Source organism: Lygodium microphyllum, chromosome 16 (assembly GCF_053477565.2).
Source record: "Lygodium microphyllum isolate KBCC chromosome 16, Lygodium_microphyllum_v1.1.10, whole genome shotgun sequence".
Classification (NCBI taxonomy): Eukaryota; Viridiplantae; Streptophyta; class Polypodiopsida; order Schizaeales; family Lygodiaceae; genus Lygodium; species Lygodium microphyllum.
Window position 1 is genome coordinate 116,556,530 of NC_141150.1, and position 26,533 is coordinate 116,583,062.

General features: G+C 39.7%; 1 protein-coding gene across 1 annotated transcript in view; it reads left to right on the top strand.

The window, feature by feature from the left end:
* LOC148023280 (putative calcium-binding protein At1g02270) overlaps positions 1–25,643 on the top strand; it is a 41,469-nt gene extending 15,826 nt beyond the window's left edge. Inside the window, exons 4-10 of the mRNA XM_087696318.1 lie at positions 5,340–5,557; positions 5,639–5,715; positions 5,801–5,909; positions 6,163–6,288; positions 15,111–15,215; positions 24,995–25,105; positions 25,190–25,643. Coding sequence (XP_087552444.1) covers positions 5,340–5,557; positions 5,639–5,715; positions 5,801–5,909; positions 6,163–6,288; positions 15,111–15,215; positions 24,995–25,105; positions 25,190–25,492 — 1,049 coding nt within the window. The 3' untranslated portion in view covers positions 25,493–25,643. The remainder of the gene's footprint in view (positions 1–5,339; positions 5,558–5,638; positions 5,716–5,800; positions 5,910–6,162; positions 6,289–15,110; positions 15,216–24,994; positions 25,106–25,189) is intronic.
* The last annotated feature ends 890 nt before the right edge of the window (positions 25,644–26,533 follow it).

The window sequence follows — 26,533 nt, forward strand, 5'->3', positions numbered from 1 at the left end:
GCTAGGTTATATTAAAAATGTAAAAAGTTCACATGTAGCTTGGACCACTTTTAAAAATATGTTTTTAGTTAATACAAAGGCACAAAAAAGCAAGAGTTCAATACTTTAAAAAAAGAAAAAATGTTTGTCAATGAGTATGTTTTGAAGGTGAGGAGTATCGCAGACGCTTTGGCAACGATTGATGCAATGCGTGATGATGATAATTTGCTATTATCTACTTTGGGTAGTCTTAATAATGAAAAGGTTTGAAAATCTTTTGTACTTTTGTATATGAACGAAAGCTATGTTTAGTTTTTGATGAGTTGATCTTTCTCATGATCACTGAATAGATCAACATGCAGGGTGAATCATCTGAAAGTGGTGGTGAACGGGTCGAAGCATTTTACTTAAGTTTAGGAAGGGGATGTGGTAGATCCTCTTTAAGAGGCCATGGTATGAGACGTGTTGGTTATAATCAGCAAAACATGTTAAATCGACAGTTGGGTGAAATGCAGGTTTTAGGAGGCTATGAAAACTTTAGAGGCAAGGGGAGCTCTAGAGGAAGAGACGGATGGTAGAACAGAGGTTTTAGTAATTTTGGTATTGTTTGTTATTATTGTGGCAAAAGAGGTCATATTGCAGCCCATTGTTATTCTAAGAAGAATGATATCCATAGTGGTAAATTGCAACAAGAAAAGTATGCATTGACTTCACAACAGAATGGAGACAAAACTAAGTTTGTTATGTAGCACATGATGAATGTTGTTACAGGAAAGAGAATACATGATAATGTATGATATGTTGATTTAGGTACATCTAATCATATGACTAGTCGTTTTGAATGGTTTGGAGAGATGTAGGATTTATAAAATTCTAGTTATGTGTAGACGAGTGATGATTCTTGCCATCAAATTTTATACATTCAAAAAGTTTCCTGGTTCTTGCATGATGACCCGGACTAAGAGTATGTCAGATGTATTACATGTGCCATTAATTATTAAGAATTTAGTGTCTGTTGGCCAAATGATAGAGGAAGGGTTGCATATTCGATTTAATGCAAAAGGCTGTTTTGTAGAAGACTTTAATGATAAGTGTAGATTCGTCACAAAAGGAAGTAGAGTTAATTACATGTTCACTTTAGATATTGAAATTCTTACTATAAATGTTACTATGTATGCTAAAGGAAAAGAAGTGGTTGCAAACATTGAAATATAGCACAAACCTATTGGACACACAAATGTACAAATGCTAAAATTAATGTAATACGAATGATTGTTTGCTTTTACATGGTTGCTTACTTTTAGATTTGTAAAATTTCATAAAGTGTATGAAATATATCGGTTTGGTAAGCAAGTAAGGCAATCTTTCTCACATGATAGAGATGTGAGTAGAAATATACTTGATGTTATGCATATAAATGTTTAGGGGTTTATACAAAACATATCCCTTGGTGGTAGCAAATATTTTGTTGCGTTTATTGATGATTTTTCAAGAAAGCTATATATATATTTCATGAAGAAAAAGAGAGAGAGTACCTCTCTAATGAGTTTAGTGACTTTTTGAGGTGTCATGGAATAAAGAGACAATTTACTTGTAGGTATATCCTATAGCAAAATGGGGTTGTGAAAAGGAAAAATGGACATATTGCAGAAGTTGTATAAGTATTGATAGATGAAAAGAATAGGTCAAAATGCTTTTGGTCTGAAGCTATTTATATTGCTCTATTAGAACTTTCACAACTACAGTTCATGGAATGATCCTTAAAAAATGCTTTGCAAGCAAGAAGTCTGATATGTCACACTTGAAAGTGTTTGGTTGTATTACATATGTTCATGTGTCAGATGAGTTGCAAAAGAAGCTTAATCCAAAGGCTGAAAAGTGTATTTTTATTGGATATTCTTTAGAGCAGAAAGGGTATCTTTGCTATAATTTTGTCACAGGTGAGTTGAGAGTGAGTAGAGATGTTATTTTTGATGAGATGAGTAGTTGATATGTGTCTAGTAGTGATGATTGGATGATGATGATGATGATGATGATGATAGTTATGTATAGAAAGAAAAGCGAGAATCATGGAGCCTTAGTGAACCAGAAATATTATGGTACTACATCTATACTTAACCCTTGGTCTAGGAGACTAAGGAGTAGCTCCACATCTTTAGGTACATCTACAAGTGTTGTAGGTAAAAATAAAGGAAAGAAGAAAGTGTCGAATAGTAATAATGCATCTTCTAGTCATTTGGGATTTGATGAAGATTTCAGTAGCAGAGAGTTTGGATGATGAGCTTGGTATCCCTTTAGTTAGGATACTAGGTATACAAAGAGCATATGGTAATGTAAAGACTCCATTGATTAATTCAGTGGTACGCATCTCTTGCAAGGTCAGATATCTTGTTAAAAGATTTGGTTTTTAAGGTTATGCAGCTCATCATTATGCTTACATGATAAAGGTGGTTGAGGATGTTGAGTCTACTTGTTTTGAGGATGCTGTTGGTCATGCTCATTTAGGATTTGATAGAGATTTCAGTGGGGCAGAGAGTTTGGATGATGAGCTTGGTATTTCTTTAGTTAGAAAGCTAGGTATACAGAGAGCATATGGTAATGTAAAGGCTCCATTGATTGATCCAGTGGTACGCATATCTTGCAGGCTCAGATACCTTGTTAAAAGTTTTGGTTTTGAAGGTTATGGAGCTCATCATTATGCTTACATGGTAAAGGTGGTTGAGGATGTTGAGCCTATTTGTTTTGAGGATGCTGTTAGTCATGCTCATTGGGATATAGCAATGGATAAGGAGATGATTGCATTAGAAGCCAGTAAAACTTGGAATCTAGTCTAATTGCCTAAGGGTAAGAAAGCTAATGGCTGTAAGTGGGTTTACAAAATCAAGCATAATGTAGATGGTTCTATTAGCAGGTATAAGGCTAGGTTAGTTGCAAAAGGCTATGCTCAAATATACAACATAGACTATGAAGAGACATGTCCAATTGCTAGAATGACAATGGCTAGATGTGTGATTGCTTTGGTATGCCAAAGGTTGGAGTTTGCAGCAAATGAATGTCAAGAATGCTTTATTGTATGGTGAATTACAAAATGAGGTGTATATGGAGCAACCAATATGTTACGAGAATTTAGAGTATCCCACATATGTGTGTAGGTTAAAAAAGACACTCTATGGACTGAAGCAAGCACCTAGAGCATGGTATGACAAGATCAAAGAGTATTTTGTCAATATTGGCTTTTATGTTTTTGATGCTAATCATTGACTTTATGTGAGAAAGGGAGATGCAAGCTCGGTTATCATAGTCATCTATGTGGTACAGATCACAGTGAGTAGGATTGTTGAAGTTAAGGACTTTTTAAAGAAGAGCTAGTTTCTTGTTATTGAGGTGATGAGATGTGATGATAGTATATGACTATCCCAAAGGCAGCATGGCTTAGATATGTTGTCCAAGTATGGTATGATAGTATGCAAGTCTCTTTCAATGCCATTGGAGCAAAATGTGAAGTTGAGTACTGATGTTGGGGATAAGATAGGAAACCCTATGTCAGGAGGATATAGGGAGTCTGATTTACATAACTATCACAAGGTCAGACTTGAGTTATGTTGTTGGCCTTGTCAGTTAGTTTATGTAGATGCTTAGAAAGCCTCATTTGGATATAGTTAGATGCATATTGAGATATGTGAAGTTCACTTTGCATTATGGAATTTTTTATGAGGCAGGTAAGGATATACAGGTGTTTGGATATATAGATGCAAATTGGGCTGGTAATATGTTTGATAGAAGGTCTACTAGTAGATTCATGTTTTCCCTTGATAATACAACAATTATGTGGAGCAGCAAAAGGAAACCTATGATTGCTTTATCGAGTACAAAGGTGTTGCTATGATAGCATGTAAGGTAGTATGGCTGTAAAAGTTATTGGGTGATTTAGATGTACAGGGAAATGATCTAGTTGTCATTCACTGTGACAACATGAGCAGCATACGACTAGCTAGGAACCCAGTGTTCCATGCTATTACAAAACACATTGAGGTGCATTACCACTTTGTGAGAGAGAAGGTACTTACAAGAGAGATTGACTTGTTATATGTTAGCACACAGGATTAGATAGCTGACATTTTCACAAAGGGATTGGGTGTAGAGAAGCTTCGAAAATTTTGAAGCTTACTTGGAGTTGCAGAGATACGATTGAGCTTGAGGGGAAGTGTTGAGATGACAAGCTCAATATGTGCGGACATTGATAATGGACCGCCTGGCTAGATGGGTCCGCACATCTATACTTAGCACATCGGTGGTCATTATGATCCTCACATGGCCATTGATTTATCACTTACTATTTTTAGTTTGTTGCACCTAGCTACAGTTGGCATAGTTAGTTGATTAGTATAGCCAGTTATGCATTGTTTGACTTATTAGGCCACTTTCCTTTATTTTGTATCTTATCTATAATTTGTGTACATTGTATTATGTGAAAAAGAAGAAGAAGAAACTAACAAGAAAACTCCATCTCTCATCTTGTGTTCTTGAGTGAGCTTTCTCTTGTGTATATGGTGTGTGTTTGGCGCAGTAGCTTAAGCAAGCCCCCATACCATGCGATTCATGACAAGTTAGGTAGGTAGCACATGTCAATAGACAGGCGGGTAGTGCAGTCAGGTTGGGCAGCAGCAGTCTACGGTTAGGTTTGGCAACAATTATTTGATTGATGGTTGCATGTCAACCGTATTTACCTAGCCGACTGGAGATATTTTGTCGGCTATTTATAGGCTGCTGATCACATGGTCATATAAATTGTTTGGTAGAGCGATTGTGAAGTCTATTGAGGTTTATACGTCCTACCCACCGTACTCTGCTCTAGATTTCAGTCTTCAGCATTTACTCTCTTCAGAGTTTCTCTCTCTTTCTCTCTCTCTCTCACACACACACACACACATTTCACTCTTCATCTCAGGCTGTGCATCCACCTTTGCAACACTACACACTGACATTTTCTTGACTTTGAGCCCTTCATCCTTATGTTCTAAGCTTTGCATTGACCATTGTGATTTTTGAGGACCAAGTGATCAACTTCCTTCAAGTGAAGTAGATGAGGATAATGACTGTGCATGAAAAAACTGGAAACGATACACACATTCTGAATCTTGGTTTGAGTCAACAAGTAGTTTTTGTGATAGTATGACAAGCTTTATTATAAAGTTTTAACTGCTGAAAACAATCATCTAAAACAAGAAAACATGACTGTAGTTGTTTTGACGGTATATATTCAGTTAGTGATGGATTGACTGCATGTATCAAGATGGGATAGAACATTTTTCAAGATTATTACCAATTTGACTGAATTTGGTTTATGTCACACATGGCAGGCCTCCTTACTGCCATCAAACATGACCGACTTACAGTCCTCAACTATAAAAAGCTCGTGTTTAATGACTGTGGTGATCGAGTTGCTCAAATTTTTCATCTTCAGTTGAGGGTGCCGGATTGTAAAGAAAGTCAGAATTCACAATTGGAGCTTCTAGTTGTGAACACACACCTGCTGTTCCCCCATGACTTCAGCTATTGTCTCATTCGACTGCGGCAGGTGTGTTCTTTGGGAGTTTCTTGCTTAAGAAAGGATGGCTGTGAGCTGTAGAACTTTATTGAACAAGGGGCTTTGGAGCAGGTGTACAAGATCATGGAGTGTCTACAGCAGTTCAAGATAGAGAATAAAATCGGTGCAGTTCCGGTGATCCTTTGTGGGTACAAATCTTGTTCTTTTATCTGTTCTTATTTCCTGATGGTTTGTCTATTGGTTTTATAGCTGAGCACTCTGCTGCCAACACAGTGATTGGAATGGAAGCAAGCGTGGTCGCGTGTATAAGTTTTTGCGTTCTCAGGGTTTCTTGTCATCCTTTGAAACTGCCCGTGGTTATACAGATGCTGATGCTCACTATGTAAGAGAGAGATTACATCAGACTTGCATGTGTGCCGTGTCAAATGGACTTTTATTCAAGCCTATGCAATTCTAAGTTTACTGATTAGACTTTTAAAGCAAGAGTTTCTAAACTTGCTGTGTCTGTCATGCCATCATGCTTGCCTTGTTGTTCTCCTTTGAGTGCAATTGCAGTCCCTAATTTTAATTCTGGATTTTTTGAGTGGGCTTTTAATGTAATAATGGTCTCTGAAAGAACTTCATTATTCTTACAGTGGATTAGTCACCGAAACCATCTGGGAAATACTTGCGAAGTTGATTTTATTTGGCTGTTAGCTTCAAGTGTGCATCAAAAGTCCCTTTCAGAGAGCTGGATGGAGGCTATGATTGGCACAATAAAGGTTTGTATACTGAACTACTAAGCACTACATAGTTTAGGTCATCCTTTTGGCCAGCTTATGTTTTTGCAGAGCAATGTGATTATCTCCACATAGTTTAGGGAAAGATTGATTAAAGTGTGAGCTGACCTGTGTTTTCAACTGAAGTTGACTACTCGCAGTGGTGATCATAAATGTATGTGTGAATGTGAGTATTTTAGAACCTTATGTGCTACTTGAAGAAAACCTTCAGAGTTTGTAGTATTTGGTGGATGTTAATTTTAATTTTAGGCAGCACCTACACATGGAGATGTTTGGTCTCATAAAGGACAATATATTCTTGAGAACACAAAGTTTATGTTAATTTTGTTTGTACTGATGTGTTACCCTTTTGAGGTTATGGGATTCAGCAAGATGGTAAAAATTTGTTTTAACTACTTGTTACAAAAATGTAGTAGTCACTTTCTGACTACATAACATTCTTTGTGCTGCTTCATTTGCGATAGCCAGGATACAGGCAGACTGGCAACAGTGCTCGGGAAGCAGGCCAGGTCAGCCACACTGTCTGACCAGTCTGATCAGAAGCTACAAGACAACAATCACCACCAAACTTAGTGAAAAATGGGCTCTCCTACTCTGCTACAGTGCTGGAATAGAGCTGGTGCTCTGCTGTACTGCATGAGAGCCAATGGACACTGAGCATCTTTGGAAATTTCGCTTAGGACATCTTGGATACAACTCTCTTTATGAGTTGCTGCATCGTCAAATGGTTGAGGGCTTTCCATGCTTGAAGCTATCTCAAGATATTTGTAAAGCATGTCAACTCAGGAAACAACACCATACCCCATTCCCTCAGCAGTCCACACATAGAGCTGAGGTGCTTCTTAGATTGATTCATGTTGATATTTGTGGATCGACATCCATTGCCACCTTGAACGATGTGTTGTGCTTCTTTTGATAGTGCATTCTAGATTCATGTGGGTGTACTTTCTTAAGCATAAGTTAGACACATTTCTTTGCTTGGGTGTTGCTAGTTCATAATCAGAATGGTTGTTGTGTAGGATGCATGAGGAGTAATAGTGGTGGCGAGTTTACCTCCCACAAGTCTTTTGAGTTTCTATAAGACTATGGCATCTCTCGCTAGCCTACCTCTACCAACTCCCCTTCTCAAGATGGAGTCATAGAACATAGAAACTGGACCATCATAGACATGGCACTCTCTATGTTGTTCGCAACAGCTCCTTGAGTGCCTTTGGGTTGAGGCTGTTACCACTTTGGTGTACATCCTGAACGGGTGCCTTACTGTGGCTATCCCTTAGAGGACTCTATATGATGCATTTTTTGGCTCTTGGCTTGTCATTTTCCACTTTAGAGTCTTTGGAAGTTGTGCGTACATGCACATCCTGAAATCTCACTTCTTTAGTTGATCTCTTGATTTTTGTAGATCTCTTGATTTTTGTAGGTTACTCCTCCAAAGTGAAGGCATGTCGTTTGTTCGATCCTTTGACAAACAAGGTGATCTTTAGGAGAGATCATAGTTGCCTTCATACGATGTACAGACTGGTTTGTGCCATACATACTTGTATGGTACCGAACGAATTCGTACGTGATTTTGGGTGGCTTTTTTCCACCCATCATGCAGACAAAAACCAGTTATGCAGCATGATTTTGACGCATTTTCGCGGGGGCTTGGGGTAGCGTTTGGTGAAAATGGACGGGTTGTGAACTTGGGGCTCATTTGCATACTCTCTCAAGTCTTACCCTCTCCTCAAGGCTCATCCCCACCCTCTTGTCTTCAAGCATCAACCTCCCATCCCCTCCCTCTTCAAGTATCATCTCCTCTTCCCCCCATCCCCTCCCTCTTCATTGTTCTTCCAAGTTTCCCCATCCCCTCCCTCTTGAAGCATCATCTCCCCATCCCATCCCTCTTAGGTCTTCAAGCCTTTAAAGTTCTCACTCTCTCCTCTTCCTCCCATCCCCTCCCTCTTCAAGCATCATCGTGATTGTTGATCGGAGTGATGAGTCTCCACTCTCTTCTCTCCATCGGGCCTTGCCTTGACGCGTTAGTATCATGACATGCGAGAAGTATGAGGCCTTCAACTTGCATGCCATCCATGTGGAGGACACAAAGAAGTCCGACTTCCACCATTGGACATGTAAGTATTGTGGGAAGCGCTACACAAGTAGTGCGATCCGGCTTCTTTAATATCTTTCCAAGGGGGGGGAGGGGCAAGTTGCCGCATCCAAGGTGACCCCTCAATACATTGTAGAGGAGATTTTTGCCAAGATCATAGGGGGATCCCCTAGAGGAGGAGGAAGTGGTGTATTGGTGATGGCACCCACACCTATGTCTACTCGTGAGGAAGCCTCAAATGTAGACATATCTTCAACTGATGCGGGTGAGGCCTCCACCATTGGTGGTGCCAACTACACATCTGCTTCCAGCTTTGACATTGGCAAAAGGCAAAGATTTGAGGCTCATGCGGCACCGGAGATGCAATTCTCCCTCTCTCTCTCGCTCTCGGTCATATGCTTGGATTGGTTGCCTTTCTTAGAGAAAGGCAATAACAAGTGGACATTGAGATTACATACATGGTGATCGAGTGCAATCTTGCATTCAATGTCAACATACTCGTTTTATGTCTACTCACCACATATTTTTTGCGGGCCGTAGACATTGGCAAAAGAGAGGAGGAAAAATGACTGGCACATTCATCTATCACCGCATTCGGCAAGCTATCATTGAGGTATACATTGTCTTTTTAAATTTTAAAGTTGTTACTTTTATTATTATAATTTTTAATTCATGTCCCCCTAAATCTTTTCTTATCATAATTTTGAATTTTTCCATGTATGATGTGGTTGTAGGTGGGCCTATCAAATGTGGTGCAAGTTGTTATTAACAATGCATCCAATTGTCGGTGCATGGGTTGCTTGCTTGATGCCGAGTTTCCTTTGATAGTGTGAACTCCATGTGGAAGTCATTGTTTGGACTTGCTCATGAAGGACATTGGGAAGCTCAAATGGATAAAGAGGGTGGTGCATAAGGCTACATCAATTATTACCTTCTTCACAATGAAGGTGAAGGTGCTTGCGATGTATTGTGAGCATAACATGCTTGAGTTGAAGAAGTCTTTTTCAACTTGCTCTGCTTATATGTGGTTGTTCTTGGAGCGTCTTAATGAGGTGCGGTCCTGCCTTACGCTAGCACATGGTAGTGTCTACTCTATGGAATGAGTGGGATGAGGATGAGAGGGAGGAGGCGAAAGCCATGTAGTGCTTGTGTCTCGATGAGCAGTTTTGGCAGAGAGTCCGTGGGATCATGATTGCCATGACCACTTTTATAGGGTTTTACGTATGAGTGATTGTGAGGGGTCCAGCATGGGCCTTCTCGTTCACTTCTTTAGAGAAGCATTGGTGGAGGCACGGGCTTGCGTAGTGATCATGGAGTCAGTGTACACATATCATTGATCTAGTAGAGAAGAGATAGGCATGGATGCGTAACCCCATCCATGGATTTGCAGCACTATTACATCCAGCCTATAAGTCTCCAGTAGTTGTGGATGATAGAGAGTTATATTCTAACCAGCTTGCATATCTCACTCGTGTGGCCCCCGTGGATGACCACAACACAGTTCTAGAGGAGCTTGGATACTATATGGATCAGAGAGGACGTGTGGCTTTTGCTTCTTCCACTTGTTGGAGAAGAGAGTCACTTGTGAAGCCTCTCTTTTGGTGGCAGAATTTTAGATATGCGCTGCAGACTCTTCAGTGCTTGGCCATGAGAGTCCTTGCTCAGGATTGCTCTTTGGGTGCATGCGAGAGAAATTGGAGTGCCTATTCTCTTATTCACACAAAGATTCACAATTAGGTTAGCACACGACAGTTAGAGCGGCTAGTCTATTGTTGCACTAACTTGTACACGATGAAGGCCATGATGACCATGGGTAGTCCAAAGTAGGTAAACACTTATTGTTTTGGTCAAGTCAAGTTCAAATTTGTTGTTTTCAATTTTATACAAGTTAACAATTTAGTATTTATAATCTTATGTCAAGTTATATGTATTGTGTAGATGAATGTCGATACATTCAAGTTGACGGATGACACTTTTTCGAGTGTACACCAAGAGATTGATGTGAAGGAGCTGATCTTTGTGGAGCTCTATAGAGAGCTCATAGCAGCAAACACTCGTGACACTCACAGTTAGCATGCTCGTGGGCGACGAGTTCGAGTTCGAGTTGCAACAGTTGCTAGCAAGGGTATGGTCATTCGGCGCCCTCCAAGATCAATGAGAGGTGGTTCGAGTGGTTTGCAAACATATGTGAAGCAGAGCTCTAGTAGCTCTCATCCCTTACTCGACGATGACATTTCCCCCTTGCTTACAGTTACACAACCATTGCCTAGGGGGCCATCATTTAATGATGATGGTAACCTCATCAGTAAGGATAAGTATGAGAGTGTCTCATTATCCGATGCGGAGGGATCATCTTCAAACTCTTTCGATGACGCTCTAATGATGATGATGTATGACGTATCATTGATGATTGTATCCAGATTGGTAGATTTCACTCTTGACTCTTGAGTCTATCGTGACTTGTCAAACTCTTGATTCCTATGACAGTTGTATGATGTATCATGTATGATCATTGATATCATTTTGTAATGGCATTGCTGTAGTCTATATTCACTTTAAACATGTGTCTTATCATTTATAGTTTAAAAAAAAAGTAAGATAAATTTTTTTGTACTAATATCGTACTGTACCTTATAAAATCATAAGGTACCATTTAGTACCGCATTTTATGGTATTGTACTGTATCATATTTTTTGTACGACATTTAATTATACCGTATCTTATAAAATCGTAAGGTACCATCTAGTACCGTATTTTATCATACTGTACCGTACCATATCTTTCGTACCTAACAACCATGGAAGAGATGTAGTTTTTGATAAGAGGGATATCATACAGTCTTCTATATCAGACTTTGCACAATTTGCTCAAATTATTCCATTGGAGATTGTGCCTTTTAAGCCAGATCTACTACTCCCTCATGACCTTCTTGCTTAAAAACTTTGATCTAAGTATATGTTCCAAATCTATTAAACAATCCTACTCCATAAAGAAGACATGATTAGCTTGAAAAAATATCATATTACACACCTCTAGTAGTGTAGTTACCATTGCTTTTTTGATCTACAAGTTCATAAAAGTTAATGTCTCGTTTTTGTGATTAGTTGGCTGGTATGAGTAGACCATGCAGGATTTAGGGATCCTTTCACCAAATTCGACTCTAGAGGGCTCTACAAGATCTACTCAGCTTGCATCTCAGGCTTCATTTGCATCATTGTTTATAGTTGATTACATAGCACATATTGAGCTGAATAGTTGGTAGGAGGCTCTTTAGAACTCCAGTAGTGGCAAGATGCCATGGAGAAGGAGCGAGAGAGTATTGACCGAAATGAGACTTAGACTTTGATGGATCGTTCAAGTCACAAGAAAGTCATTGGAATGAAGTGGATTTTTGGGACCAAGCTAAAAGTTAATGGGACTTTAGACAACAATACGGCTCTCCTTGTAGTACAAGGGTTTTGATAGAAGTAAGTTATTGACTATGAAGAGACATTTGCTTCTATTGTGTAGTTGACATCATTTTGTTTGTTGGTTGCGCTAGCCACTCACCATGGTTGGTTGATCTATTAGATGGATATCAAAAGTGCATTTTTGAATGGCTATTTGGAGAGAAGAAGTCTATGTGGAGGAGCCACCCAGGTTTTCTTTTGTTAATTGAAAAGATAAGGTCTTTTGCTTGCGGCACTAGAAGCTCTTTATGGGCTGAAAAAATAAGGTCTTTCGCTTGCGGCACTAGAAGCTCTTTATGGGCTGAAGCGAGCGCCGTGGCCTTGGTTCCATAGGATGGATGAGTTTGAAGAAACTCATAGATACCATTCTACCTCTTATGACCTGAACTTATATGTCCATATCACTTTAAAGAGGGTCAACTATATCTTGTTGTACATCGATGACTTACTCATCACACTGGCTAAGATTCTGTTACCATAGTGGAAATTAAGATCAATCTTTGTACTACATTTGAGACGACAAACCTCGATTTGTTGCCTTACTTTTTGGGAATGGAGGTAGTTTGATTTGGGGGATGTATTTTTGTGTCACAATAGAAGTATGCTCTTTATTTGGTGGATCAGTATTTCTAGGATCAAACATGGCTTGTGGCCATGCCTCTCGATTCCACTATTCGCTTATCTAAAGATACCTTGTGTCAGCCCTTCGATGAGTATACCTATAGATTTATAGTAGGGAAATTGCTTTGATTGATTTATACCAGGCCAAATTTTGTATACTCAGTTAGTTTGCTCAGTTGATTGCCGAGCTTGAGAGATTGCTTTTTTGCCATTGTAACTTGCACTTGATTGAAAATTAAAGTTACACACTTGAGCCAAAGCAAGTAAATGTAGATAAGATTGATATAGAGAAGGCAAATGACATTCCCACCATTCCAGAGGAGGAGATAGACATCTACAATATGCTTTACGAGGAGATGTCTGCACTTGCACATTGGACACAGTCTAATAATGTATCATCTAAAGTGAGAGAAGCTGGACTTCGACATGCAGTCGCTTCTATCTTCACAGCTGGAGTGTCGGATGATGATGATGATGATACCTCCTCTTCCTATGTACTAGTGCTCCTCCTAGTAGCCTTGAGGACGAGACAAAGGACATGCCTTTGGACGATGCTGAGTGACTCTCATTAGATGATGGATTATGATCATAGACTTGTACTTTGTAGACTTGTTGTTAGTTGATTATGTTTATGGTTCATTTGCATTTGGCTGAGATATTGTAGTCTGTCATCATTTGAGTCTTGATACTGACACATGATCATTGATACATCATAGTTGTATTTATTTTTCATGTAGTGTTTACCGAGTACTTTGTTTTTGAGTCTATATGATATAATACGAGTCTATGGTTGTTCATTGTCGAGTCTAAATTCTAAATCTTGATCTTGAAAGGTTTCTAACCTCATGGATTATGATTTTACAGTCTTATAGTTTTAAATCTTTTGTAGAATCATGTATACTTGTCAAATCTCTTCTAAAGTTACACGTATACACTATATTGTTGAGGAATTTAAGTGGTTTGGTATAGATGTTCAACATGTAAATGGTATCGCCAATTTATGTATGTCTAATATTAAAATATTCATTGAAATAAACATAAAATTTGTTTCCCTATTTCACTGCTTTGCCCGGAGTTTTGGCCTCCCAAATGCGTTTCTTTTTCACCGTTTTCAAAATTCCAGGCAACTATGCTTGTAAGCCTAGCGACCCTCGTGACATTGCTGCATTTGATTGACCAGCTTCCACCTAGTACCTTACTGTGTTTTGGAATCCATTGGAGTATGACACTCTCTCCATCTCATTACCTTTGCCTCGGTCCTTGAGACACGAGAGTTTGTGATACAATATTCATTCACTGCATAATATGTTTGTTGCATAAGCATTGTATTATTCAGATTCATTCATTTATGATTTTCACTGTGTTCATTGTCCCTAAGTTACCCTAACCCTAACCGTGTTCTATTCAGTTTGTGCTGTCATACGATTGTATTGTATTTTTGCATTAGGGTATTTCTTTACAGAGGTCTGTCATGGGGACATGTATTTTCGATACTTAGCTTTGGCATTATTAAACAAACAGCCTTAGAATTGCATCGCTCAGCCCAGACAAGATTGCCAGCACCAAGACAGCCTTCACCCTGCTGAGATAGATCTGCCATCGCCTGGCCAAAGATAAGCCATTGCCAGCGTTAAAACAGCATTGCCAACATTCAAACGGTATCACCAATCCCAAGGATAGCATTGACAGTGCCATAAGCAGCATGGCCAGCTCTAGGAACAGCATGATCAGCATTGATAGGGTGGCAGCCACATGCTATTTGATAAGGCTGCCTGATAAAGTGGGAGAAGAGTGGTGCACCAAGCTGCCCTCATCAGAAGTGGTCATTTCTTGGGCAGGTCCAGATTCAAGTTACATGACTGATGAGTGGGTAGGATGTGAAGTGGAAAAGGCAGTCAGGCTCCCAGGCAGTTGGCAGGCCCCTCTCTTCTAGGTGGGCCAGTTAGGGGGGACTATAGGTACTTCCCTCCCCCCAAGTCACTTATGAGGAGCTTCTATTTCTGGGCAAAGCTTGACCTTGCTGCCTATTAAATTCCCTAACTTTTAGGAATACTTTGATCAAACACAGAACTATGTGCACTTCTGTTCAGATTTAAAAATGTCTGAATTGGAAGTTAGGGTTTGTAATGTGTGGACATTACTGATGCCATGTCAGCCCTGAACTATTGCATATTATACCTATGTATAATTCGGGAAACAAAAAGGATAGCCATGAAAAGGGCAAGAAAATTGATAAGTCAAGAAAAGAGAAAATACTGTAAAAGCATTGCTTGATCATTACGAATGTAGCCAAGATTGTATGTGTTGTTCTGGATTGTATTTATATTCACTTGAGTAGTGTTTATGCTTTGAATGTGTAGGCTTAAGTAGACATCTTGAGTGGCTCTTCTTAATTTGGGACAGATTTGCTGTTTTCAATTCTTTGTCCCATCACAGGCTCCATTTCTTCTTGAAGAGTTCCTGTTGATAATGCTGGATGTCTTTTGTTAAATTTCATGTTTGAATGCATGTGGTGCGTAGGAACTCTTTATGGGCCAGGTGTCCAGTTCTTTTGTTGCTGTTTGCTCCAAGTAGGAAAAACAATGTTAACTGTCAAAATTTAGGTGCCTTCATGTTTTTACAAGGTTGCCATTTTGATGCAGGCTAAAATGTGCAAAGTGGGACTAGCAGGCAAAGATGGTTTTGTATTTTTTCGCCCTGATGGAGATTCTCTCACCTTCCATGCATTCTATCAAGGCTTAAATGATGTATGTCTATCTCTCTTTTCTCGGATGGTTTTTATTTCTCCTTTTCTTTCCTCTTTGCTGTATCTATATGACTACAAGAAACTAGGTATTTATCCAGGTAATTATCGATTCATAGTGTCAATTTAGTTCACCTTACAAATATAATGGCTTTCCTTTAACTATAATAAGTTATTTTAGTGGGAAAATCATACAACTAGCTTTAAAGACCATAGCTTTATGAGAATAGAAAGTGATAATTTATAAATGTCATGCTAAATACAAAAAAGTAGATGCTCATTTGGAGGCTTTTCCCATCATGATACCACAACATTGCGGGACTGCTATTACCTCTTTTGAAGGCAATGTTTACTTCTCTAGCTTGCATAGAAACTTCTTCGCTATTCACTATATAACCACTTTATACATACATAGTGCCAATTCAGAGATTTTACTCGAACATGCTAACAACTCCTGTAAGCTAAGTCCATCCACAAATATCTATTAAGTACAGTTCTCAAACATCCGATGGAGTCTCTAGAATGATAAGAGCCATTGAGATAGATCTTTCTTTTGGGACATATCTAATGGATCTATTTCCTTTTCCTTAGCCTTAACTTTTTGCATTTGATGACCTTTTCTACTTTTGGAAGAACTATAGTTTCTTTTTGAGAATAACAGGAAACTTCAAAAACTCAGGTACAAGCTGGTCTTATTTTAGGTGGCACTCTTGATATGTAGAAGTCCGCTTTACAATTTCATCTAAATAAGACCAAGTACTGGTGTATAAGAACATTTCAGGGTCTTTTTCCAAACTATCTTTTGTTGAGGTAAAAATACATTGCAAACTGATTAGCTGTTGCGTTTATTGTGTTAGTGTGTTTTAGTCATGTTTGTACATTTTGTGTTTTGTCGGTGCAGACCCTAGCTTAGCTTCACACGGTATTGTTTGTTACTTTTTTTGGGGGGGGGGGGGGATGTTGGAAGAAGAGCACAGTTGAGAGAGATGGAAATCGAGCAAGAGTGAGCATGAGAGTGTGACGGCTGAAGAGAGAGTGAGCAGAGTGAAAAGTACCAACAAAAATGTGTTGGTACACAAAGAATAAAATGTATTTATACTTAGGGTACATAAAGGGTGCATTAACATGTACAATGTGCGTGTACTATACACGGGGGGATTAAAACGGGCCTTTATCCCAACAACCTTCCACTTAAAAGGTCCGATGTGAACCTCTAGCTAACCAACTCCAACTAGTTGTGTGCAATTGCTCGTGCTGAGCTTTGCTTAGATTTTTAGTGAGAACATCTGCATGGTTGTCTTGTGTATAATCTTGGTGAATGTGAGTTGACCATCTTCCAGAATCTGTCTGATGAAGTGATATCTCACATCTATATGCTTTGTGCGTGAATGATATATGGCATTTTTAGCCAGATACACAGCACTCTGGCTATCACATCCCAAAATTGCAGTATCCATACACATGCCGAGATCTTTTGCAAGTTTGCTCAACCATATAGCTTCCTTAGAAGCTTCAGTAGTAGCTGATATGTATTCAGCTTTAGTGGTACTCAGTGCAACGATGTTCTGCAACTTGAAACACCAAGAAATAGCTCCACCAGCAACTGTGAAGACATACCCATTGGTGGACCTATGAGTGTCCAAGCTACCTGCCATGTCTGCATCACAATAACCATACACACTAAGTGCACCTTGCCCATAGCAAATACACTTTCTTTGTGTACCCTTAAGGTATTGAAGAATACACTTGATAGCCTCCTAATGTGCTTTGCTAGGATTTGACATAAACCTGCTAACAACTCCCACTGCACGAGCAATGTCTGGACGAGTAGCAACCATATCATACATAAGAGAGCCACAAACTGATGCATAAGGAACTCCCTTCATAGCATTTGCTTCCACGTCATCTTTCGGGCTGTTGGCTTTGCTAAGCTTGAGGTAAGGAGATAAGGGTATCCCAAAAGGCTTAGCTTCAGCCATGTTAAATCTGTCCAGTACCTTTCCAATGTACTTTTCTTGAGATAAAAACAACAATTTCTGCATTCTATCTCTACGAATCCTCATGCCCAAAATATGCTATGCATTCCCCAAATCTTTCATGGAGAATGCTGATTTCAGCTGATTTTTGAGAGCATCCAAGCTAGTCTTCCTTTTCCCAGCTAGTAACATATCGTCCACATACAAAACAAGTATGATGGGGCTGCCATCTGCATCCTTTTTCATGTACAAGCAATGATCTGCATGGCTGCATGTAAACTCATGCGATAGCATAAAAGTGTCAAACTTTTTGTACCACTGTTGTGGTGCTTGCTTCAACACATATAGGCTGCGTTTTATCTTACACACCATCTGCTCTTTTCCAGGAACTACAAAGCCCTTGGGTTGTTTCATGTAGATTTCCTCATCAATGTCACCATCCAAGAAAGTTGTTTTTACATCCATTTGATACAACTCTAAGTCCAATACAATAGTAAGAGCAAAAAGCACACGTAGAGTGGTCATCTTCTCAACAGGTGAAAAGACCTCTTGGAAGTCAATCTCTTCCTTCTGTGTATACCCTTTGGCAACCAATCTTGCCTTGTACTTGGGTTTCCCATCAATTGTCTTTACTTTGTATACCCATTTGTTTGGAAGTGGTTTCCTTCCCTTGGGCAATGACACAAGATCCCAAGTATCATTTGCATATAGAGATTTAATCTCTTCCTGCATAGCTAGCTTCCACTTACTATTGAACTCACATGACTTGGCCTCTTTGTATGTAAGAGGCTCACCCTCATCTGTAAGCATCACATAATGCAAGGAGGGGTTAAACCTATGTGGTTGCCTTCTTACGCATGTAGACCTGCGTACCCAATGATCAACATTTTCAAGAACTGGGTCTACATCAGGAGGTATATTATTTTCAGCATTTATTGGTTGCTGTAAAGCCATTTTCAGCATGCTGTTCATGCTGTACAACACCTTCATTTTCATTTCCAGCACCTGCATTTTCATAGCCAGCAAGCCTATCTTGCTGTCCATGACCTCCTTGTGCTTCTATTTGCTGTTCATCATTATCTGGCTCAAAAATAACCGGTTGATCATCAGTTTCAGCCTGTGGTACAACACCATGAGGCTCATTTTCTGAAGTAATAGGTGGCTGCAAACTTTGAAATTTCACCTTTTTCATATCTTCATTAGAGGCTAAAGTACCTATAAGCAATTTTGCCTCATTAAACACAAAATTACGGCTGCGAATAATTTTCTTGGACTGAGGTAATTACACTATGTAGCCAAATTCACCCTCATCACCATAGCCCATGAAAATGCCTTTGGTGGATTTTGGGTTGAGTTTGTTTCTTAGCTCATCTCTAACATGCACAAAGGCATCACAACCAAATATGCGTAAATGGTCATATGAGGCCGATTTGCCAGACCAAATCTCCTCAGGGATGTTATTCAAGGACCGGTTTGGAGAGCGGTTGCAAATGTGAACCGCTGTTTTGAGTGCCTCTCCCCAAAACGCATGAGGGAGATTAGCAGTGGACAACATTCAGTGCAATCTTTCACATAAAGTTCTATTATATCTTTCAGCCACTCCATTTGAAGAAGGGCTATAAGGGACTGTAAGCTCCCTCTTAATACCATGCAAGTCACAAAAGGACTTGAATTTAGTCGATGTGAACTCACCCCCATTATCAGTTCTCAAGCATTTCAACTTTCTACCTGTTTGAGTGGTCACAAATGCATGAAAAGTTTTAAAAACAGCAAATACTTCACTTTTCTTTTTCAGTAAGTACACCCAAATCTTCTTGGAACAGTCATCAATAAAGAAGACAAAATATGCAGCACCACCCGACGATTTCGCGGGCATACTATATACATCATAATGCACTAAGTCCAAGACATTTGACTTACGAGAGACACCAGAGTAAAATGAATTTTTTATTTGCTTTCCAAACTGACACTCATTACAAAAGTCAAGTTTAGAGCCTTTTTCATCAACCCTCTTCAGAGAGGTAAGGACATCAAGTCCTTTTTGGCTCATATGGCCTAATCTCTTATGCCATAACTCCAAGTGGCTGTAAATTTCAGCAATTGCAAGAAACTTGCCATTCAAGGCTTTACAGTGCAAACAATACAAAGTGCCCTTCTTGTTTCCTTTTGCAATCAGCATGGAACCCTTTTTTACTTTCCACAAACCATCACCAAACAGTGTGTTGTAGCCATGCAAGTCAAGCTGACCAATAGATAGTAAACTCTTTTTAATGCCAGACATATATTTGACATCGTTCAACACAAGCTCTTGATCATTTTCTAAAGACAAGTGTATAGTGCCAATCCCATCAATGCTGTAAGCATGGTTATTTCTAAGATATACCTTTCCATAATTGCCTACATTGAACATAGCAAAACACTCCAAGCAAGGAGTTACATGGAAAGAGGCCCCAGAGTCTACAATCCAAGTCTGAGTGACACTATCATCAACTGACAAGAGTGCATCAATCACATCAGCCTTGGTAATTTGCTTATCCTGCATGTGACATACAAGGGCATCATAATCAACTGCACATAATACATCAGCCTCTGTATTTGAAAGGTCCTCTATGACCACACTAGAGGCCACATTGGTCTTTTCTTTGCCTTTGGTTGTCTCCGATGCATCTGTCTTTTCTTCCTTCTTTTTATTTCCTGCATTCTTCTTTCTCTCTTGTTCCTTCTTGTAATACCTACAATCAGGTTTCTTGTGGCCCTTCTGACCACAGTAATAGCAAGTAATGTCACTCTTTTCCTTTCCTTTGCTCTTGCTTCTGTTTCTGTGTCTTGCATTTGCATTTTTCTTTTCAGCCCTGTCTCTTACATTATAAGCTGAGTTGCTGTTTTCTCCACTAGACATACTTCTAATTTCTTCATTCAAGATAGAACCCCTCACCCCATCATATGAGAGATTGGGGTTATTGCTGAGTGAAACCACCAAGGTCTCCCAAGAGTCAGGCAGTGCCATGATAAAAAAGATCGCCCTCAACTTATCACATCAAAGTCCAAATTTGCATCTTTGAGCTGATTTAAAATCCCTGTAAATGCACTCAAGTGCTGAGCTATAGGCTTTGACTCATCCAGACGCATACTCACCAACTTGCACATTAAATGCACCTGATTAACATGTGTGGTGATCTCATAAGTAGTTTTTAGCTTCTCCCATATTGCATAACCTATATCTAAACCCTTAATGTCAGTCAAAATGTCATTAGTGACACCCATCTTCATGTAAGCCACAACCTTTTTATTTATTCTGGCCCAATCTGCATCAGACATTAGTGCAGGTTTATCTTCTTGCAAAGCATCCTCACAATCCTTTAGGAACAAAATGCCTTGCATACGATCTTTCCAAAGGTCAAAGCCATGACCATCAAACCGTTTGATCTCCATCAAACTCTTGATGTCTGAACTGGAAGAAGTGCAGCCATTTTATCACGAACACAAGAGTAAATGCACTAATCTGCAGAAGCACAAGCTGAAACCAGCAAAATACATTGCTATTCTTTCTTAACCAAAAATAAATCTCTGCCGTTTGCACATGAAACAATCACCATACGGGCAAAAATGAAAAAATTTATCAAATTTTTGCGTAAATCCCCAAAATTTCAAGTCCAAGATTGCATAAATCTCAGCCAATCTGACCCAGTTGAGCAAAACTTTGCCAATACATGAAAAGCCCCAAATTTTTGGGATCCAATGTCAAGAAATTTTACTTAAAAGAGCGAAATTCCAACAAATCTGGCAAAATACCCAATTTAATTGAGTTCACCACATGCAATGTTTGCAAATTTTTGACTTGAAAATCATTGTCAGGCATAAACGAGGTCAAATTTGGGAAAAGCCCCAAATATTTGGGCTCGAATTTGCACAAATTTGTGGCCCGTGCTCCAACGCATGAACCCTTGTCAAAGGGAAAGAATTCAAAAGAGATTTGAAAGAAAATAAAGCTTTTAGCTTTAAAAAAAAATTTACGGAATGACCGGGGGGGGGGGGGGGGGGGGAGGGTCCGTTGACCATGCCTTGTTACGTCTGACGCTTGCCCGCCGGCATCGCTTGCTCGTCGCTTGTCATGCGACTGCTGCGCCTGCCCACTGAACCCGTTGCATCAGCTGCCCGCCTTTACTCCGCCTTTCGTTGGTTTCTGTCGCCAGTTCGCACCTGTGGACACAGGTCCGTCACGCCTACTGTGCTGTCGTTGCCTGCTCTTGTTGCTACACGCTTGCTGCCACACGCTTGCTACTGCAAGCCCAATAGTCGTCGCTTGGATCTTGGGAAGCGTGCAGAGTCTTGGCTCTGATACCAGTTGTTGGAAGAAGAGCACAGTTGAGAGAGATGGAAATCGAGCAGGAGTGAGCGTGAGAGTGTGATGGTTGAAGAGAGAGTGAACAGAGTGAAAATTACCAACAAAAATGTGTTGGTACACAAAGAATAAAATGTATTTGTTTATACTTAGGGCACGTAAAGGGTGCATTCACATGTACAATGTGCGTGTTCTATACACGGGGGGGTTAAACCGGGGCCTTTATCCCAACAAGGGAGCCTTGAATTTTACTCACGTGTTTTAGTTTTCACCTTTCATTTCTGGCCTTCAAATTCTGTTTTTATTGCATGCATTTGCATGCTTGCTTCTCTTCATTAAAGCCATCTATAGCCACTTGTGAGAGGACACATGGAGTCACACAAAGATTCCGGTAACCATGAAGGTAGTATTAACTCTCTAACTCTTGCCAACAACCAATAGCGGACTAAATATTGAGTGCACTGTGTATATTTGATAATGTAAGCATCTAACATATCAAGGTTAAAGTAGTAGCTTATCTAAATAATCTTCTAACTCATGCTAATAATGTAATCTCTCTCCTAAGATTAATCATTATCCACAACATGTTGTAGAGATTATATGAGGTATTGCACATAGTGAATATTGAAAGCTCAATCCTAGTCTTTCTTTCACCTCTCTCTCTTTTAATTGGAAAAAAAAAGACTCAAAGAAAGAGGAGTGCAACATTGCGAGAGTGGAGTGTTGTGGAAGAGGACACTATATATATGTGTGTGTGTGTGTGTGTGTTACAAAAAAGGGAGAATTGAACCCAAGTCAATGGGTTGGTTAATAAAAACAAGTGGCTTACCGCTAGGGTAGCCACTTGAATATATATGTGTGTGTGTGTGTGTGTGTGTGTGTGTGTGTGTGTGTGAGAGAGAGAGAGAGAGAGAGAGAGAGAGAGAGAGAGAGAGAGAGAGAGAATTGAAGAATATTGAAGACTACAATTCAGGCATAATACATACAAGGAGTTGGTGTTAGAATATGAACTCAGCAAGAACGTCACTTTCAGTGTTGACAGATATAAGATACAAGAACATGTGTCGAGGGGACTGCCTAAATAGGCTGGTGAGGCACCAAATAGAGGAGCAACTCAGCTAGCATAAATTGGAGTGATGGGAATATGAAAAGTGGTAGATTGCCTGCTTGGTAGTCCAGCGCCCGGCTGTCTGGTTGTCCACATGTTGCAGTTGCCTGTCCACGCTGCCCAAAGGCTACCCACTTGCTTGTGCCTATCTGCCTACCTGAAGGTTATCTGCCCTGCCCACTACATATTGAGGAGGTGTGAAGAGATCTGGGCCATCCATGTGGTAAGATTGAAGGTATCATCAAAATCAACTCTAGGGTATTGAGCAAACCCTTTGGCCACCAATTGGGCCTTGTGCTTCTCCAAAGTGCAGTCACTATGATACATGGTCTTAAAGACCCACGTCACTCCAATCACTTTTTATTTGGTTGGTCAAGGCAGTAGCTCCGTGTATACCATTCTACTCAATGGCTTAAAGTTTGTACTCTAGGGCTCTATGCAAATGATCATGTTGTAATGCTTCTCCAGTGGATGTGGGGTCCTTGTCTACCATTGCATGGATCATCAACTCATAGTTGATTTAAAGAAACTCCCCTATCTATGCATAATTACAATGAGAGCTTCATAGCCCTTCTTGCCACTCCCACTCCTTGTGGTACAATTGCTATCTCAACCTTCCAATCCATCTTCCCTCACTCCTTTCTTGGGATATGGACGTATTTGTCACACCCAAAGATCTTGAAATAAGATAGCATCAAGTTTAGCATCAAAATACGCCTCAAAAGGTGTCATGCAGAGAATTGCAGGCGCCGGGGATCTGTTAAGGATATGCATGGCCGTTTTGCTCCAATACTCCATTTTCTTGTAATGTTGGTATTGGCAAATTCATGGTGTATCCGTTGATCTACAGTGAATCAAACCATTTTATTTGAGAGGTAAACTCCCCACCTTTATCAGGTCTAATGACTTTCAACTTCTGACCATATTGATTTTCCTCAAAGATCAGCCAATCTTGAAAGTTTGAGGTAGTTGCTGACTTCAGCTGCAAGAAGTAGGCCCAAGTCATCATGTTAAACTCGGCAACAATAAGCATGAGATACTTATTCCCCTTGAGGAGTTCTTATCTCATTAGTCTGCACAAGTTGGTGAAGACAAGCTCGAAGATGGCTTTGGCCCTTTGCCACCTTGTTGGGGATAGAATTGCGCTGCTACTTGCTTTTGGTTTAGGATACTCCAAGGGGGCTTTGGCCCTTGAGATGCCTTGCGACAATTGAACACAAAACTTGAGATAAGAGAGGCCATATTTGTTGAGCAACCGGGCTAGCTAGAAACTTACTATGAGACAAAAATTCACAAAAAAATGGTTGGGAAAAACAATGAGGATGTGATTGATCGATCCAATTCTTGGTCCATGAGTTGGCATTCTTAGGTGCTCCTTCTTTCATGTCTAAGCCAAGTTATTCGACTTGTGCTCAAGAGATAGTGATCCATACATTGATAAGGAATGTATAGATTTAAAACATAAGTATTATGAAAGTCGTTGAACATTAATCGAACCAAAAGGCATGACTAAAAAGAGAGGTCTCCTTAGCTGTAGTACAAAAACCATGAGCCATTTGGAACGGTGTGTTTGGAGAGGGCTACAACAAGTGGGTGACTACACAACAACATTCTCCAAATGAAGACTTTGCATAAAGGGGTTGTAGTGAGCCATCCCACCATCAATATACATTTCCACCAAGCCTGCCCTTACAGAGACCCCACAAAGAATTGCCCTTATCCATTAGCCATGCATGATCCTTGATGAGCAAATGATATATCTAATTTGCAGATGTTTGCTCTAAGATCAATTGACTGTAAAATTTTCCAATCCTGCTAGGGGTGTTTTGAATCCAGGGAAGGGAAGGGTTTGCAAACAAGCAAAGAGTCCGAAATTGTTGCCCGCACCCCCCAGGGCGGGAAAAGGATTACTGCCATGATTATTCATTGTTCACTGCAGTTTAGACTCTGTATGATGCATCAGATTGCAGTAAATACTTTCTATTGCCTAATTCTTGAAGAAATATTAGGTTGAGAAATGGCAAGTAACATCTGTATTCTTGAAGATATAGCATTATTTGGAGGTTTGTATTGTAAAATTTGATCATGTCATGTAGGTAATGGAGAAATAGGGTTATTTCTTTGAATGTTAAAGGTGTACAAGTTCCATGACCCATAATTTTTGTTATGTGAAAGAAACACTTTTCAAACATTTCCTAGATTCAGTACTATAGAAAACTTCTTTCAAACTTGTTTCATCACACACACACACACACACACACACACACACACACACACACACACACAGAGAGAGAGAGAGAGAGAGAGAGAGAGAGAGAGAGAGAGAGAGAGCTTTGTTTGAACTTTTGCCTATGCAGCTTGGACTGACGTCATCATGTTCAGAAGGCTTCACTAGAGCAGAGGTAGAAGAATTGATGCAAACCATTGATGTAAACAAGAATGGACTTATTGATTACATCGAGTTTAAGGTCAGTGCTTTTATTATTGTTATTATACATCTTTCATTTCCATGGTCTTGGGTTAATGTGGTTTCAATTATGTTATGATTGCAGAGCTTTTTTGATCTGGACCCATGCGCGTCAGACACAGGTTCAGACAGTCACTCAGGACTTCCAGTGGCATATCCTGCTCTCACAGCAGTGGCAGAAGGCATATCAAAAGTAGTATCAGGAGAACCACAGGTGGAATTTGATAGGGTTTCTCAAACTCAGAAGGGAGTTAAAGACTTTGCTATCAAAGAAGCCTTTCTTTTCCCCCTGGAAGCTGAGCAAGGGTTTTGGCCTGACAGTTACTCTCTTTCAGACCATGCTGCTCTAACAGCCACTTTTACATTGCAAAGCTGTGCAGTGGTCTGAGTCACAATCATAACTCTCTCAGTGAGGCATAAGGATGTTGGGTAGGTGTGCAAAAGTTCATGTTGTAAATAGAATCTACAGATTCTACCTTTGTAGCTGTATTATGGGATGTAAAAGTCCTTAGTTTCAATACATCTTCCCTTTTCAGAAATGCGGCAAGATTCTTGTTGAACCTATTCTACCTTTTAGGGTCGCAAATGGAAAACTGGGCATTCACTCAGCTTAGATCATGCAACCTTAACCTGACATCTGTGCTCCAAAAAAATGTAAATGCTTTTGTCTTGGAACCAAGAGAAACTGGTGTCCATCATGCAAGACTCTGAAGTTACAGTTTTCAATTTGTTAGCTTGGTGAAAGAAAAATGTTATTGCTGTCCTTTTGTCAAATTGGGAGAAAAAAAACTAGGCAAAGAACTTGTCCACCATTGTGTTCTGGTAATGCTACACAATATGAAGGAAAGAGTGTGGCGTGTATGTATATCGATAACAATTCTATCTATTCTAGCATTGATGTCAAAAAATAATGGTGGCAATCTGTCCTGCACAAAAACAAGGCAAAAACTGCACCAAAAGAAAGGAAACGACCAGAATCCAAGTAAAGCTTTGTAACTGAAATGTCATTGATTATGGAAGTGGTAGCAACAGGAAGTAGAAAAATGTTGTGAAGAAGCCCATGGACATGGAGAAGGACCCAATTTCCAGTCAAGGACACCCATCTTGCAGAAGGTGATCAAGATTCCAAAAAAAGGGTACAAAAACTACCTTGAAGAAAGGGATCTTGGACATGAACATGGATGTTTTGCAGAAGATGATCAAGAGTTAGAAAAGTGACAAAAGCTATGATGAAGTATGGGACTTAGCTGAACATTCTTGGCTTCATTGAGCTTGCATAAGATGGGAGGGGTAGTTGAAATTGCAACTGCTACTGTGATTTGATTATCCATTGTAGTTACTCATGGGTTGGAGCAAGTTTAGAGGTAAAATATCAGCTTAACATATAAACTGGCTCTGGATTGGGCACCTCCAAGTGCTTCATAGTACT